Source organism: Barbus barbus, assembly GCF_936440315.1.
Source record: "Barbus barbus genome assembly, chromosome: 21".
Taxonomy (NCBI): Eukaryota; Metazoa; Chordata; class Actinopteri; order Cypriniformes; family Cyprinidae; genus Barbus; species Barbus barbus.
In genome coordinates this window covers 29,330,702-29,349,054 of record NC_136749.1, presented here as the reverse complement: position 1 = coordinate 29,349,054, position 18,353 = coordinate 29,330,702, and the positions used below count along the sequence as shown (strand labels likewise).

General features: G+C 33.0%; 2 protein-coding genes across 9 annotated transcripts in view; one reads left to right on the top strand and one right to left on the bottom strand.

Moving 5' to 3' along the window:
* Positions 1–7,465, top strand: part of LOC306887710 (E3 ubiquitin-protein ligase UBR5-like) — a 52,616-nt gene extending 45,151 nt beyond the window's left edge. For all 4 annotated transcript variants that reach the window (XM_079445681.1, XM_079445680.1, XM_079445679.1 and 1 more), the window contains exons 50-58: positions 14–144; positions 936–996; positions 1,185–1,363; positions 2,298–2,382; positions 3,350–3,505; positions 3,579–3,692; positions 4,534–4,678; positions 5,747–5,832; positions 6,392–7,465. In XM_079445681.1, the coding sequence (XP_079301807.1) occupies positions 14–144; positions 936–996; positions 1,185–1,363; positions 2,298–2,382; positions 3,350–3,505; positions 3,579–3,692; positions 4,534–4,678; positions 5,747–5,832; positions 6,392–6,604 (1,170 nt within the window). In that variant the 3' untranslated portion in view covers positions 6,605–7,465. The remainder of the gene's footprint in view (positions 1–13; positions 145–935; positions 997–1,184; positions 1,364–2,297; positions 2,383–3,349; positions 3,506–3,578; positions 3,693–4,533; positions 4,679–5,746; positions 5,833–6,391) is intronic.
* Positions 7,466–9,374: 1,909 nt separating this feature from the next.
* Positions 9,375–17,696, bottom strand: srsf10a (serine and arginine rich splicing factor 10a). 5 transcript variants are annotated; one of them, XM_079445156.1, is made up of 6 exons: positions 17,546–17,696; positions 16,363–16,462; positions 14,156–14,262; positions 13,792–13,963; positions 13,066–13,116; positions 9,375–10,115 (listed from the first exon to the last, which is right to left on the bottom strand). In XM_079445156.1, the coding sequence occupies exons 2-6, from the start codon at positions 16,413–16,415 to the stop codon at positions 9,869–9,871; spliced, it is 630 nt and encodes a 209-aa protein (XP_079301282.1). In that variant the 5' UTR covers positions 16,416–16,462; positions 17,546–17,696; the 3' UTR covers positions 9,375–9,868. The 5 variants fall into 5 exon arrangements, with proteins under 5 accessions (XP_079301282.1, XP_079301286.1, XP_079301283.1 ...); XM_079445160.1 differs by having other exon boundaries at positions 16,349–16,462; positions 17,546–17,692; XM_079445157.1 differs by lacking the exon at positions 17,546–17,696 and adding an exon at positions 16,554–16,695.
* Positions 17,697–18,353: the final 657 nt, after the last annotated feature.

The following is an 18,353-nucleotide window of genomic DNA, read 5'->3' as shown; positions in this document are numbered from 1 at the left end:
CTTTTCTCTACAGGCATTTGCCAGTAAAATCACAGGGATGCTGCTGGAGCTCTCTCCCGCTCAGCTGCTGCTGCTTCTTGCCAGTGAGGACTCGCTCAGAGCCCGTGTGGAAGAAGCCATGGAGCTCCTCATAACTCACGGAAGGTGAATCAAGAACATGTCACACACAAAAAATATGAATTCCTTGCTATGATGAATATTGGAGCATCTATAAAAAATTTTAAAAAGTAAATAATTGCATGAAGAATTACATAACCGCTTACATAATTATGAAATTATTATAGTATTCTATAATTATGTACATGCATATCTATCATTTTAGTTTTTACTAATTAGTGGATAAAGTGTTATGGTAATAGTGTTAAGTAAAATGAAATATTAAATGTATTTAATAATTAAATACTATAATAATTACATAAAATAAGTTAAATTACGTAGATAATTATGCAATTATGTAACTAGTAGTTAGTGTATTTTTAACATTATTATATTTAATAATTTTTGAATAAGATATTTCTAAAGTTACATAATTATTGAATGTTATTAAATGTATTATTTTTTTACATGATTAAATATTTATAAAATAAAATACTTTGTTAAATGTTTTTAATAATTAAATACTATAATTACATAAACTATATTTAATTATGCACATAATTTAGTTTTTGACTATTATAGTATTTAATATTTAATAATATACATTTAACATTTAATTATCAAACAGTTTAATTATCATTTAATATTACAATTATTAAATGCTGTAAAAAAAAATTATATAATTCAGTACTATAAAAAAAAACTAGTTAAATTTCTATTGTTTTATATGTATTTATTGTTTAGCATTTTATTTTATGGTGACTTGGATATTTTTGTGAAATAAACCCAGTCTCTTTGTTTATAGTGGAATATTTAATGAGCTTCTCTCTCTTTGACAGGGAAAATGGCGCTGACAGTATACTGGACCTTGGCCTTCTCGACACTCCTGAAAAAGCACAGGTATGTTGCGTCTAAAACCCCAAAGACTCTTCCCTGGTCCTTAGCATCAGGTTAGATTCAGCGTAGAACTCTTCTTATCATTTTGGGCTGTTAGGGTTAGGGTGAGTTGCTCTGTGGTTTTTCGGACATGAACAAATTCTTGTTACATCTGTGATCTGATTTTAATTGTAATTTCCATATTCCACCAGCAGGAGAACCGAAAGAGGCACGGTTCGACCCGCAGTGTGGTGGACATGGAGCTGGACGACCCAGATGACGGGGACGATAACGCTCCTCTGTTCTATCAACCCGGCAAGAGGGGGTTTTACTCGCCCCGTCCAGGCAAGAACACAGAGGCCAGGCTCAACTGCTTCCGTAACATCGGCAGGTACGAGACACACCTGAGCGTCTGTGTGAGACCGAACCACTAGGGTAACGGTATTATCAATATCGCGATAGCAAAACTTGTCTCGATATTATCGTGGTCCCATGACGATATGAAAAGAGAGGTCTTCTGGGCAAAAAGTGTAGTTTTTTAAATATATTTGTTTTGAGCCATTATGCTTTGGTACGGTATCTGTCAAACGAACTAAAACCAAAAGCACAATCCCTTCATCAAGTCTGTTCTTGCTGCTTGTTTTAAAGCGAAGCACGCACTTCATACAGGTGATCAACTCGTGATCCAGTGTTTTCCGTACCTCATGCTCGTTCACAGTGAATGAATGCAGTGAACTTGTTTAAGCTCTAAAGCTTTAAATTTGACGGAAACATGAATTGCTGACAGCTAGCAGTTTAAATGCATGAAATCCAAATTCAAAATATCTCTGTGAAGTGTGGTAATTAGCATAAAAGTATTGTAATTTCCCTACTGTAGTGTAAAGCAAAAAAATAATATACCTATGAAATATTAACTTTCACTTATTTTACAGTGCAGTTGTTTTACAATATATGGCTACTGCTGTCATTGTTGTTATTGTTCTATTCTAATTTGTTTTGCTTCCTCAAATGTGAATGTATTTTAGACTGAGACAGTATATCGCTAATAAAAAGGGTTGAGTCCCCTTTAAAGTTCAGGTACAAGTCAATTCACTGACTTTATGGCTTAGGTTTTCTTAGTTAAGAAACATGGGTTGGAGCTCTTAATTTTGAACTCACAAAGTGCATTAGCTTAGAATAAATTAACTTTAAAATGTACACTTTTCATTTCTTCTTTTTTCTTAAATATCACAATATCGTATCATAAGATTTTGATATCGTTACATCCCTATGAACCGCTATATTATACTACTATCTAACAATAACCCTGATTCTCCTGCCTCCAGGATACTTGGCCTATGTCTGTTGCAGAATGAACTTTGCCCCATCACACTCAACAGACACGTCATCAAGGTGTTGCTCGGCAGGAAGGTGAATATCTAAATGTTAATACACTTTGTAATAGTGACGGGTTTAACCTCATGTCACTGCAGGATATTACTGAGGTTGGGCCCTATGAAATTTGTTTTCATTTTTTTCCCCAATTTTGTTAATTTTTCTGGGTTCAATTTTTATTTATTATTATTATTATTTTTTTTTTTTTAATGGTTAAATAAAGTTTTTGTAAAAGCATGTCTAATTAATTGAACTAAAAAAACGTTAAGCAATTTAACATCAATGTATTAAAATATTTAACAAAAATAACCTTTTTAGGGCCTGTGTTAATTTTTTTTTAAATGGTTAACTTTTAATAATCAAAAAGCATGTCTAATTAATTGAACTCATGAAACTTAAACTAAATTAATTTGACATGATTTTAACATTTAATTAAAACTGAAAGCAGAATTTGGAAAAAATCAAACAATTTAAGTAAAAATAAATTTGTTTTCACATGGCCCTAAAATAATTTATGCAGTTTTAATTAATTTAATACATTTTTTTCTTCTTTTTTCCCCCCAAATGCATGTTTTTTTTTTTCAAAATTTCAAGTTCTTAATTTTAATTAATTCAACATCTATTTATTCAAAGTTTAGGTTTCATGATTTCAATTAATCAGACAGAATAAAACTATTTTAACAGGTCCCAAGGTTTTAAAAGTTTTTTAATGGTATAATTAAATATTATTAATAAAAAGCATATCTAATCAATTGCATTCATAAAATTGTAACAATTGATGTTTTGAAATGTTTTTTTTGTCTGCTTATATAATGTAATACTAATCTATTATCCAAAATTGTGGTAATCAAATGAATACACAATTTTTTTTTTAATTAAAACTCTTTTTTTTTTTTTCCCCCTTTTAAAATCTATATACTTATACTGTAAGTTTAATTTGTTTGACTGGATACTGTTCTCCATCACAGAAATCATACTGAGGTTTGCGTTTTCTTGTCTGCAGGTCAACTGGCACGACTTTGCGTTCTTCGACCCGGTGATGTACGAGAGTTTGCGGCAGCTGATCCGTCACTCTCAAACCGAGGAGGCGGAGGCCGTGTTTGCAGCGATGGACCTCGCCTTCGCTATCGACCTCTGCAAGGAGGAAGGATCTGGACAGGTAACGGCTGCATTCTCCCAGTATTAGAGCGTAGTTTGTGCGCACGACTGAACGTTTCCTGCTGCATCTGCAGGTGGAGCTCCTGGCCGGCGGGGTCAACATGCCTGTGACGCCTCTGAACGTGTACGAGTACGTGAGGAGATACGCAGAGCACCGGATGCTGGTGGTGGCAGAACAGCCTCTGCATGTGAGTGCACTTCACTCCTGCTTTTTAGAGCTCAAAGAGCCAAAATTTGACCATCTGGAACATTAATCTGGACTAGGCTTGCTGTGGTAGTCGGTGTTTACTAGGGCTGGGACCAGAGTTAGTGTTAACCGGAAATTTTTTGTTTGTCGTTTTACGGAATTTTTTTTAGCAGTGACTGAAAAATCTGAAGGCTGTCCGTCACTTTGACAGATTACTCTGAGGGTGATCTATTGTAATTTATAACTTTAAATCCCACCCCTGTCCAGTTGGTGACCTGTAGCCTGTGTTTAACTCACCCTTGAGGCATCCTAGGTGTATCTTTCAGACGAATCCAATCGGAGTTATATTAAAAATTGTCCTGGCACTTCCAAGTGTTATCAGTGTTTGTTCAACAGTTCAAAACACGTCAAATAAAAGCGCGCGCATCCATAATAATACGTGCCTCACACAGCTCCGGGGGGTGAGTAAAGGCCTCCTGTAGTGAATCCATGCGTTTTTGTAAGAAAAATATCCATATTTCAAACGTAATAAACACTTCATCTAACTGTCACACGTCGATTAACCGGTGGGAAAATTTCCTTAACTTCACAACCCTATTCTGGAGCTTTTTTTGCATGCTCATTTACATTTGTGCATTTGGCAGATGCTTTTAAATCCAGTGCGACTCCCATTGCATTCAAGCAAAGTTTCTCAGTGCATGCATTACCTGAGAATTGAACCCATCTTTTACTGTTCTAGGAAAGATTTAAGAACGTGTTCTCTCATCTGTGCCATTGCTTTTTAAAATTGTCAAAAATAAGGAGAAACATGCAGAAGTGTAAGAGAGGATGTTGTTTTGCAGGCCATGCGGAAGGGTCTTCTGGATGTGCTTCCAAAGAACGCTCTGGAGGACCTGACGGCTGAGGACTTCAGACTGCTGGTCAACGGCTGTGGAGAAGTCAACGTCCAGATGCTCATTAGTTTCACCTCTTTCAATGATGAGTCCGGTATGTCTTTGGATCTCCAAGATGCTTGAAACTGAAACATCTTTTTCATAAGATCTTGAATTCAGAATGAATTGAAAATGTTACCGTTTGGAATTTTTATTCCACTTGTAACAATTATAACATTGTGACTAATTAGAATTTTCAAAAATTAAACTATAGTATTTGTTTGTAAGACTTCAAGCATTTCCATCCTTGTATATTTATGCACAATTTGGGCAAAGATAAATCTTACAGTCTTACATGAAATCTTACAAGGTTTGTGCATGTCTTAAAAATGAAGGTCTTAAATTCATTAAGGCTTGATATTAAATGTTGCACGCACTGCAAAAAATTAATATTTCTTTGTTTTCTAATACAAATATCTAAAAATTCTTAAATCGAGATACATTTTAAATGCAAAATGAAGATATCAAGTCTTGCTTTCTGAGAAATTTAAAACTAAAATCATTCAAACAAAAAATTTTTGTTACTGGAAAAACTTAAAATTAAAACATTAAAAAAAAGATATATTTCAAAAGGCAATATTACTAATTAAGTTTAACTTGAAGTACTAAAATAAATGTCTGAAATAAAGTGAATAAAAACTATATAGACATTATAAAAGCTATAATTAATAATAATGACAAAAGCACAACAAAAGAACAGAAAAAAAAAAAAAAAAAAACTAACAGTATCTCAGTGATACTAATAAAATAACTTCAACACATGGGATGCAAACAGAGCTTTAATTGCAAATCTTTAATGGGATATTCCAGTTTAATTTGCAACTTTGGATGAAAGCATAACTATTGAAATGTAAAGCACTTTTTCATTATTACACATTTGCTATATTTGTTGTTTTAAGAAAAATAGTTACATTCTATATAATTTTGAGTTTTTGGAAGACGTCATTGACTACAAAGCATATTTTATTGGAATATCCTGTTGTTTTTCATGATATTATGCAATGATTTTCCTGCTTATATGGCATGAAATAAATCCAATCCAGTTGTTCAAATGTTGGTAACTGAAGAATGAGCAGTTTGTATGTTGTTCTTCATTGATAATCGTGTTGTTTTGATCGTCCAGGGGAGAATGCAGAGAAGCTGCTGCAGTTCAAGCGCTGGTTCTGGTCCATCGTTGAGAAGATGAGCATGACGGAGCGGCAGGACCTGGTAAAAACTTTTATAAAATCTAAATATTGAGAAAACCACCTTTTAAAGTTGTTCAAATTAAGTTTTAGCAATGCATATTACTAATCAAGAATTAAGTTTTGATATATTTATGGTAGGAAATTTACAAAATATCTTCATGGAACATGATCTTAATATCCTAATGATTATTGGCATTTTTAAAAAAAAAGGATGATTTTGATCCATACAATGTATTTTTGGCTGTTGCTCCACACATAAGAAAGGTAATATTTGTTAATTTTATTGTGTTTGACTGTTAAAACAAAACAATATTTGTTGTCTTAATACATTGGATAAATAAAAAATACAGTGGTTAAATTACCTTTTTTTTTTTTTTATATTGCTTTTTTAAAAAGCATGTTATAAAGTCGATTATTTCGAATGATATGTAACATTATATCGTTGATGCATTTTTTTTTTTTAGCTATATTTCCCAGCCCTACTCCGAATCGATCCAGGAATGCATTGTCCCAGCCCTATTCGATATGAATTCACGTAAACCTGTGCCAGATGTTAACACATTGGTGTGTGCTGCCCGCAGGTGTACTTCTGGACGTCCAGCCCGTCTCTGCCGGCCAGTGAAGAAGGATTCCAGCCCATGCCCTCCATCACCATCCGGCCGCCGGACGACCAGCACCTGCCCACCGCCAACACCTGCATCTCTCGCCTCTATGTGCCACTTTACTCTTCCAAACAGATTCTCAAACAGAAACTTTTACTAGCCATCAAGACCAAGAACTTCGGTTTTGTGTAGTCGAACGAAACCCGTTTAATCGTTGTGTAATATTACTAGTTCCATTTTTGTAGATTTATTTTTTGTCTATACAATTTTATGAAATTTAAAAGTGCTGTCGCATCCCTGGCAGTCATTTTTTTTGGTCTGCGTTACAAACGTTGGACGGCTTGTTCTTATTTTCTTTTTAATTTTTATTTCCGTTATCCGAGTATAACGCAACATTCCTGCATTGGCTTTTGTAAAGTTGAAGCCTGCAGCTCCATTGGCTTGAACTGTAACGTCCCGTGACTTTGGCCTGACGGTAAACTGTCCGCCAAACCCAGCCAAAGATGACAGCAGGAGTATTTAAAGAAAAAGAAAGCTTACACTGTGATTTATGATTTTTTTTCCTGCCCTAAACATAAATATTACTATCACTGAGAGTTCACTGCTGCCTTTGTGGAAAGTCATTTTTTCTTGTATAGAGGGAGTAGGGAATTTCAAAAATAAACTTGGATGCAAACTAGTCTTGTGCTTCTTTTTGAGTACAAAGTTAACACTTTACAAAGAGGTCTCATTTGTTAACGGTAGTTAACGCATTATTTTTTACAGCACTTATTAACCTTTGTTAATGCTGCTTAATAATGTTCATGTTTGCAGTGCATTAATGTTAACACACACAATTCTTGATTGTAATGTTCTAATAAATGTTGAACTTAACACAAAATATGATTAATGTTGTATAAAGTTGTTCATGTTAACAAATGAAACCTTATTGTAAAGTGTTTCCAGTACTTCTATATATACGTTTGTAAGTGTATGGAGTGTCCCACTGTCTTGAAAGGCTTTTTAATTTGAATTGTAATTTGTTTTACAAATAAAAGTCCCACTTTTTCACTATTTATGGCACTGTTGGAAAAGGCATACTTGCAATATACTAAATGCAGTATTTAAACTTTGTGCAAAACTTGCATTTTACACTGTCTGGTCACGTTAGTCATTTTGTCATAAAATTTTTAGTTTCGATTCACTCCTTGGTTCGAGCCGCTTTAATTTTTAGAAACATTTATAAATTGTTTACAAAGAAGTTTCAGTGTCACATGATCCTTCAGAAATCACTCTATGCTGATTTGCTGCTTAATATTTTTGTGGAAACAATGATACGACTCAAACATTTGTATAAGATTTAAAAAAAGAGAGAAAATAATTGTATTCATGCATGAAAGTGAGATAAGACATTTAAAATGATTTCTATTTAATAAATGCATTAACATTTAATTTAGTTGATAAATGCGGTTCATTAAAATTTATATTTATCAAAAAATAAAGTGCATCATTTCCACAAAATATGAAGCAGCAAATTGTTTTCAACATTGATAATAATCAGAAATGTCAAATAAATTGTAATGATTTCTATAAGATCATGTGACACTGAAAACTGGAGCAATGAAGAAAATTCTGCTTTGCATCACAGAAATAACAAAAAAATTATATATTAAAATTGAAAACTTTTTATTCATAATTTCACAATATTGCTGTTGTGTTTATTTTAATCAAATAAATTCAGCCTTTATAAGCAGAAGATATTTATTTCAGAATAATTCATTGTAATGCAGGTACTTTAATTCTATATACTTCTATAATATATTATAGTACGATTATTAAGTGCTGCTTTTAATTTTTACAGGACAATAGTATGTATTCTTATTAATGTGCAAATATATATATATTTTAATAAGTGCTGGGGGCGTGGTCAGATTTTTCTTTTTTTGTCTGTATCTGATCACAAGCCTGATCCAGGTGACCCACTATTGTATGTGCTGCACTAAAATACAATGACTTTACATTTATAGTGTGAAGAGCGAAATGGTAGGAACTGGTCAAATAATGAATCAGACCAACAAGTGTTCAGACTTTATGCAACATTTTATTAAAAATGCAAAGTAGCGGTGTAAGTCCAAGATGACAATTAAATGCTACTTGCTAAATTAAACATGCAGCATATAGTTTACCATATGTTACTATTATTGCTAACTAGAGTTTGAAACATTTGTTGCACATTTAAATACTGCTTTAAAAGCTATGGAGTGAAACAGATGGTCGTTTATGACAGGGATGTTTCGTCAGCTGAGCAAGCAAAGTGCATCAAACGTCAGAGAAAACTTGGTAACAATTATTATTACATTCAAGTAATCCTAAACCTAAGTATAAAGTATGTAATTATTACTCAGTACTTAAATGTATAATTACACTGTTACAAGGACACCTTAAAGTAAAGTGTAACCAAAATCTTAACAGTTTAATTAAAGCTGGTGTTATTTTATCAAATGAAGCCACCAGCTGACTCAAGCCTACAATTACCATACATTCATTCTTATTGCAAAGCATTACTAACATTTCAATTAGAAAATAAGATCTTGATTAACATTAAAGCACAAGTATTTTTTTTGACAGTATTAACTTTTTTTAAAATACATTATTTCAATAAAACACAATTAATATTACTACATTGGTTTCGTGTAATGAATAAATGTTATCTTATGCATTGTAATATTCGCAGCGGTTATAAAGTAGACAAGATTTTAAAACGAGCGGTTCATTTATAAATTGGTACAAGGCGAGCGCAGCGCTGAAAAGGGGCGGAGCTACATAAGGTTTATCGCTAAACCCACAAATATTTCTAAATATATTTTCTGTAGTTTTTATATAAGGTTTAAAAAAAGAACTAAACATGTCAGCTAAAAATGTGTTTTTCATTGAAGATGTGTTTTGGGCTAGATGCGATAAAGAAAAAAAGCATTACTGAGACTATGTTTAAATCATGTTTATTTTGCAATGACAAAAATACTACGTCTTTAATATAAACAGATGCTACAATCAAGACTTAATACAAATTGAGTTTCAAATACATTATAACCTTTGGAAAAAAAAACCTTAACACTGCGACTTTTCAGAGCAAACGCCAAACAAATCTTTAAAACAAAAACTGGTAGGTAAATCCCCCGTTCCCCCCCATTATTAACTGTTTCTCCATGCATCTTTCTATAAATCAAACGAAGAAAGAAAACGGCTGGTGTTCTGCTTGTCTTTGACTATAAAAATAAAGCCATCTTTATACTGGCATCAAAGCACGTTTCTTACAAAAGAACGAACTGCCTTGACAACATAAGCTTTCAAGCAAGTCGCATCGTTTGTTTGGGATCCAATAAGAACGAGAACAGGCAGAAGCTGCTGCGCCGTCATGATTAAACACAAAGATTGGATGAAAAGCTGCACGATACTATATTTAAAAGCAGAGCACTGCTAGCGGCCTCCAGACTTGCGTCCGGCCCAGGATCTGGAGCGCGAGCGGGACGGCGAGCGGGAGGCGGAGCGGACGCGGGGCTCTTCCACACGGGATCCGGTCGACGCCTGCAGCTCCTCCGCCGGCGGACTGGCCGATCTGGACCGGGAGCGAGAGCGCCGGCTCTTGGACTTGTATTTGGAGTCACGGGACGGAGAACGCGAGGCTGATCGGTGGCGTCTGCGGCCGTGATCACGTGACCTGTGTCTGAGCACAAAACATGAGATTTACTGACTGTTTCCACCGTGGAAAATCATCTGTGCTGCTGAGGTTAATGCATTATTGTTTTAGCGCCATGAATTTTAATCTTTGAGTGCAATAAACTAGGGATGCACGATATTAGATTTTTGCCGATATTTTTCAAATCATTTTGGCCGATACCGATATACATTTCTCTTTGTTTTGAAATAACACCAAGTCTCTCCAGTGCAGAAATTATTTTTGGTTAGTTTTGAGCAAAAACTTGTTTGTTAGAAGTAATAAACTTCATTAAAATAAGAGTACACTGAAAGCCTGTGGACCACACAACCAGTCATAAGGGTCAATTTTTTTAAATTGAGATTTATACATTGTTATGATAGGACAATATGTGGCCGAGAAACAACTATTTGAAAGTTCTGGAATCTGAGGGTGAAAAAGAAAATCTAAATGTTGAGAAAATCTCCTTTAAAGTTGTTCAAATTAAGTTCTTAGCAATGAATATTACTAATCAAAAATGAAGTTTTGATATATTTACGGTAGAAAATTTACAAACTCTCTTCATGGAACATGATCTTTAATATCCTAATGATTTTTGGCATAAAAATAAAAACTACAAAAAAAAAAAATTGACCCATACAATGTATTGTTGGTTATTGCTACAAATATACCCGTGCTACGCATGACTGCTTTTGTGCTCCAGGGTCACATTTATATTTTCCTTTTTGAATCAACATCAAGTCTCTCCTGTGCAGAAATTATAATTTAATTATTTATTAGAATTGTTTTGAGCAAAAATGTATTTGTAAGAAGTAATAAACTATTAAAATGAGAGTACATTGAAAGCTTTAAATATAACTGTAATAAAATCAACCTCTGCTGTGTTTTTTTCTCAGATGTAGTTGAAACCTTAACATTTTATTTGTGGATTTAACATTAATAGATGGTCTAAAGCAAAAGAGCTGTAAAAATTCTTTAAATCTTTTAGAGCTCTTTATATTTAATATTATACTTATATTAATATATTACCTATTACTCAAATATTTAATTTACAAGTGTCATGTTTGTGATTTTTATTCATGTAAACTATTAGGGATGCATGATATATCAGCCACTATATCGGTATCGGCCGATAAATGGTCATTTTTACTGTTATCGGCATCGGACGATAAATGGGCATTTTTACTGTTATCGGCATCGGACGATAAATGGGCATTTTTACTGTTATCGGCATCGGACGATAAATGGTCATTTTTACTGTTATCGGCATCGGCCGATAAATGGTCATTTTTACTGTTATCGGCATCGGCCGATAAATGGTCATTTTTACTGTTATCGGTATCGGCCGATAAATGTTCATTTTTACTGTTATCGGTATCGGTCTTTTTGCCGATATCTTAAAGCCGATAAATAATTTATTATTTCCTTCAGAGGCACCTCAGATGCGCACCGTTTGCCATGATGGTTTGAAATGAGATATGAAAGGACAATACACTTAAGTGCAACATGTGCAGGGCAAGTCTGTCATAAAGACTACATACAATTATAATGTGAACATTACTGTAAATAATGTGGAATCTTTGTTTTGAGCGTGCGTTGAGCGCATCCACAACGGAGCTACACCTCCACGGCAGTTAAGTTCGTTTGAGCATTTGCAGCCTTTTGTGAACTTGTACGTTGTAATGTTGTTTATTTTATGTATATCTGCCTTATCATATATAATGTGTTTGGATACGTTAATAGAGCGGTAATAGAGTGCTTTAGTTTACCGCTGATCTTCAGCCCAGCGCACGCAGCTCAAACAGCAGCACATAACATTAATAACTATGATTGGGAATGGCATGTATATAACATTCTAACGAGAACATTATTATAATAAAACGTTGTGAATTCTTTGGGTTTAGTTGCTGTGTTTCAGAGTGTTGTTATGGGAAGAGCCAAGAGCGCGTCCACAACAGGAGATACACATTCTGACTATAGCTGACTACTGCGTCATTTTGTACATATAAGTTGTAATATTATGTTTATGTTGTATATGTGATTCTCATCTAGCCTAATTAACCCGTTTCCAAGCACTAAAGTTTACCTGTGTTCATTCATCTCTTCAGCTACAGCGCACGCAGCTCAAACAGCATTGCTGCTATTTAAAGTGGTAGCAAATTGTTACTTTTATCAAAATCATTGATGCATTATTCATAACCACCACTTTTGTTTTTCTCTTATTATTTTCATCAAAAACATGGTTTAGTAATTAAAATCATTTCATTATTGTTGGAAATTTGGTAATAGGAGAGTAAAATTATTTTTAAAACATACACTGCTGCTTACGTAAGTGTTTGGGACACGGCTTTTAATGATGAGACCTTTTTTGTAATCAGGCTCTCAAAAATTTGATAAAAAAAAATTGGATTTAGATTTATCGGCCAACATATTGGTTATCGGCTTTCAAATATAAAGAATTATCGGTATCGGGCAACATTTTCATATCGGTGCATCCCTATGAACTATAGCTTCTGACCTTTAAATCAATACAGACTCGTGATTTTGTGTCACTGATACTATTTTATTTGTTTAGAAACACAAGTATCTTAATGATATTTGTGTATTTTACAACAACAGCGCCCACTAAGTAAAAAACGCCTTACCGGACGAGCATTAGGACCCGTGGAGAAGCTAGAAACTGTTCACTCTCTTGCACTTTTGTATCTGGATTCTCAAATTAAATGTGGTGATCCAAGATAGTGAATCCAATCAACATTCAGGCAAAAGTTTGCTTCAAGACTGACCACACAGCTGACGTGATCTTATCACTATCACACTCTGAGAACAAGTGATATATAAAGACGTTTATATTTTAAGCCTATATCGGACGATTCTGATGACGTTCTGATAATATCATGCATCCCTACAAACAAACGTTTAGAAACAGCCTCTTGGATGTGAATGCACTGAACTTTACCTGTCATTGTCACGACTTCTGCTCCTCCGGTGTCTGCCGTGCGAACGAGAGCTGTTCAAAAACATGCAAAACATCAGCGTGAAAAAAAAAAAAAAAAAAAGAAAAAGAAAAGTTTGTTTTAATCAAGTAAAATAAATGTAATACAAAAGTTTATAATTAAATAATAATAAAAGTAAAAAAAAAAAAAACATTTTGAAAATTCAGGATGGTTTATGGATATGTTAAGCAACATGCAAATGTAAAAAGAATTAAGCAGTAAAATAACTGATAGTGATTTTTTTTATTAAAATTAATATTATATATATTAGTTTGTGCAGTTCAATAAATTAAGTTAAAATGTTTTTTTATTAAATTTTTTATTTTTTAAAAATAATTGAAAATTATTAAAAAGTGAAAAAATATAAATAGAAGCCTACTTAACTTTAACGAGGGTGGTTTATGGGTATGTTAGATAATTATTATTTTATATAATAAATTACTTTGTGCAGTGCAATAAAAATTAAGTTTAAAAAGTTCAATGACGTGTTTTTTTTTGGGGGGGGGGGGGGTATTTTTGTATTGCTCATCATCAGTAAATGTTAATGCATTGACACGACTTAATAGGACCTTACTGTAAAGTGTCACAATATAGATTTTTTAATGAACAATTCTAATCGAATATAACCTACTTTTTCTGTCTGTATGTTAGACTGATGTGAAATCAGATTAGTATGTGTCTGTTCTCACTCTCTGGGGCTTCCTGATTTGCGCGCGCGGCGTTCGTATGAAGGACTGCGAGATCTGCTTCTGCCATAAGAGCGGCTGCGTGAGCGTCTGCGCCGGCCGTCACGCTCATAGTCATCATACCGCGAGTCGCTGCGAGGGGAGTGTTTCTCTTTGGATTTCATCTGACCAGGAGCTGCACGTGACAACACAAACGACAAAGACAAATGCATGCAATTTAGTCATATTTTAAATGTTATAAAAAAATTAAATTAAAGAAATACTTTCAAAAATAAATATTTAAATGCATTTACACTAGAGAATTCACATTTTTGCAGTTCAAAAAACTTTATATTAATTTTTGGCATGCAGAAAACCAGCGTCATACTCTTCCTGTCTCCTTGAGCGAACTGAATCTCGATCTGCCGTCCACAGATCCACTTCCTGTCCAGGTTATGCAGCGCATCCTCTGCGTCACGAACGTCCTCGAACATGCTGATGCGGTTAAGGCTTTGCATTTGTACCAGTCTGACACACACCGATGAACATTCATATGACAGAAACTGAACTCACCATCTCAATATTCACCAAAACATTACAGATCATAAAGCAAAACAAATAATCATCCGAATTAATTGTGATAAACGGCAACAGGGGAAGGTGTTTGATGAAATTACTCTCAAATTATGAAAGAAATTCACAAAATGTCCTAAATGTATTTAAGGGTGTTTCTTCAACTTCAGGCACTTGTGTGTGAACAAATCAAGAAAAAAATTAATTAATGATGTCATTTCCAATCCAATGATGCAAAAAAGATGTGAAAATATAATTTAATTGTGTGTATTAATTTTATTCATTACTACAATGTTTTGTGTATATTTTATAGAAATAAGGAAAAAGCTTAAACAATTTAAAGGATATTTAAAAAAAAAAAAAAAATAATAATATATATATATTTATATATATAAACAAAAAAATTCATACTAAAATAAATTAAATAAAAAATAAAAATGAGAAAACCACAATTTCTTTAAACATTAAACAAATGTTTTATTTAAAAATATATATATATTTTAAGATATTAATATTTAAATAATGACAAAAGCAGAAGTAAATTACTAAAAAAACTAAATTTGAAAATATAAAAATAAAAGCTTAAATTAATTATTTACTAATTTATAACATTAATACTAGGAACACTAAAATAAAAATGACTATTACTACAACAAATATTAATAAACACGAAAAATACTAACTAGAAATATATAAAAGCTAAAATTGAAAAAAAAAAAAACGTAATATTAAACAAATTATTTTTATTAGGGCTGCAAAATGCATTCAAAATAAAAGTTTGTTTACATACTGTGTACTGTGCATATTTATTACGGATATATAAACACGTATATATTTAAAAAAAAATATTTGTATGCATAAATATTTATACAAATTATATACATGTATATATTAAGGAAAAATGTTAGATTTATGTGTATTTATATTTACACAGTACACACACATAGTATGTAAACAAACTTATTTTGAACGCGATTAATCATTTTTATTAAATAATACTACATTAAATATTTAAAAAAAGAACAATAAAAGTGACAAAAGCACAACTAAGTTACTAAAACATTAAATATAATTTAATAAGCACTAAAATTGCTAACTGGACATAAAATAAAAAATAACATTGAAATAAAATGAATAGTAAAAACGCTATGTTGAAATGATTAAGTGAGAATGTGATAACAGAGTTCCTGTAGTTAAACGTTGAAGTGGACAGGAGCGAAGCAAAGGGAAAGAAATGATGGATTGTAAAACTGTCTTGGATTACGTACAGAAATCATGTGCTCTGTAATGGTAGGATACAGCATTAAAACGGGTTACCTTTAACATGCTTGACCTTTGACCTTCAGCTTGACCTTTATTGTCTTTAACCACCTCCGAGAAGGACTTGGGGATGTCTGTGCCCAATAACCTTTAGTCTTTTCCTCTTTCTTTGGTCAGAACGAGGCCTTGACTCCAATTTTGGTCCCCTTTGAATCTTCAAGCTTTAACTCTCTCTTTATTGTCTTTGTCTTGAATCTACTCTACATCGGCCCTTTTAAATATTCTTTGTAGGGAAGGTCTCCAGAACTGTATGTCTTTACATTTTCTGAGACAACAACAGAGGAAATATCGGTTAGGAGACAAACATCGGACATGTCCACGGCCAATCAAGCTTTAAAGAGACTTTACACCCAAAAATCACAATCATTATCCTCCGATTGCAATGGAAGTGAATGGAGCGGCGGAGCTTTGAAAAATGACTAAAACACCAGAACAATGTGGCTTGTGCGCCATATTCCAAGTCTTCTGAAGGACATATATGGGAACAAAGCGAATAAGTCACATGGGGGAAGTTTTATGGCGTTCAGGCGCTCCAGTCCCCATTCACTTCCATTATATGGAAAAGAGCAGCTTGGACATTCGGTTCAATATCTCTTTTTGGCTTCCACAAAAGGAAAAGTCAGAATTTTTGGATGAAACATCCCTTTAAAAGTTCACAATGTGTTCTTTCGTTTACACATTTGCCTACAAAGGATATTGTACGTATGCAAATCCTCTTGGTCGCCGTGAATAGAAGTCAACAGGAACGTAGACATCTACTATAGGTCCGTAACGACCAAACTCACGACGCAAATCCTCTGGCCTAAAGTACCATGAAATCACAGGACATTCATTTGTGTCTCTGAGAGCTTTTCCCAGAGTGCTTTGAGGAAAATCACATGATGCAAACTCACATATTTGCTTCTGTTGAAGCCACAAGGCAGCGTGAAAACAATCATGCTTGATTCCCAAATTCATGAAGAGACTCACCAATCCTTCAGATTTAGGCAACATTCATAACTCATTTAGTTTCAGTTGAAGCATTAAAATGAGTAACTGGAAATAAATAAAACCTAACATTGAAATAAAAATAAATTAATGGAACTATTATTAAAATAACAATAAAAATCCACACAAAACAACAAAAAAAAAACTAAAAGTGAAACAAAAATATATAAAAAAATAATACATGGAGAAACACTAGAAGCGATAGAATGATAAAAAGCATAAAAATACAAACAAAAAGATCAAATAAAATAAAAATACTTATGACAAAAGCTTAATAAACACACTAAAATATAAAAAAGCTTAGTAAACAAGTGATAAAGAATAAAATAACTGATAAAATCTCAATAAACACTCTAGAAGCACTAATTAGAAAATCCAGATCAGATCCAAACCGGTTTACTTTCATCCAAACACAAACTCTGGTATATTTGTGATAGATCTTATTAGAGATATTCTGGGAAATATATTCAGGCAAAGTTTCACCAGACATTATAAACAAAAAAATAACCTTTTACATGCATGAAAATCTTCAGGAGTTTCAACAAGAATCGATTAGTTGAAGCATTTCATACTAAAACTGGGTTAAAGATACAGTAATCTGAAGATATTCGGAAAGTCCCTCATTAATATGCAGTGCTCCTCATTAATATGCAGTGCTCCTCATTAATATGCATGCTTCTAATACAAGAAACCCAATCCTGCTTCAAATATTAGACTAAAAACACTATACATATGAGATAAACATATCAATTCTGTATTTATTTACCATTTAATCCATTTTAGCTGTAGTAACCGCACACTTGTATGCTGGTTTATGAATTCAGCGTCGAACTATGAAGTATATTAATGCACACGATAGATTTAGTGATATTTTAGCGACGCAGACCGCTGCACTAACCTGCTGTCATCGGAGATGTTTCTGATGAACAGAGAAGTGTTTGGAGGTCGCATGTATCTCGCCATGATTTAAAAAAACCTGCAACCTTTAGCTCCTCAAACCACAGAGACACAAGCAGCGCGCGCAGGCCGCAGTCCTGATCGACGTGCTCACGTACAGCCACGCGCATGCGCGCCATGTCGTCACCGCCGAGCTAGACAAAGATTTTTGTTTGCATAATTGTTTTTTCTTTTTTTCTTTTATATAGGCCTATATTTATCGCAGAATATAAAAATGACATATTTTTATATTTTATAAAAATGATTACTTGATGATTTTTTTTTACAGTCGATACCATACGTCTTGTCTGATCTTTAAAAAATTACATATTTACGGAAATAAGCGTTTAAAGTTCTGTATGCAGAAGCTCAATAATATCTAAAAACATTATTGAGTCGGAAAAAAAAAAAAGCTGTAGAATGTGTTCTATTTTAGTGTTTTTCCTAATATTTTTAGGTTTATTATATTTATATCTTTTGGTTTTATTTCAGTTATATATTTTTTTGTTTATGAATATGTTTAAAACAAATATTCATTTATTCATGGAGAGCAACATATATGATCCATAAATAATCTGTTCTTATGAATGATTCATCACAGAATTTTTTTTAACATTTTTTAGTTTATATTTTAATATTTTACATTTTTTAAACGTACAATTTGAAAACTTTTCATTCTACGAGAAAGGTTGGACTGATTTCTCATGACAAAATATTTTACATGTCATTATTCCTCATGTGTGTTTAATCTGTTAATTTCATATAATGTA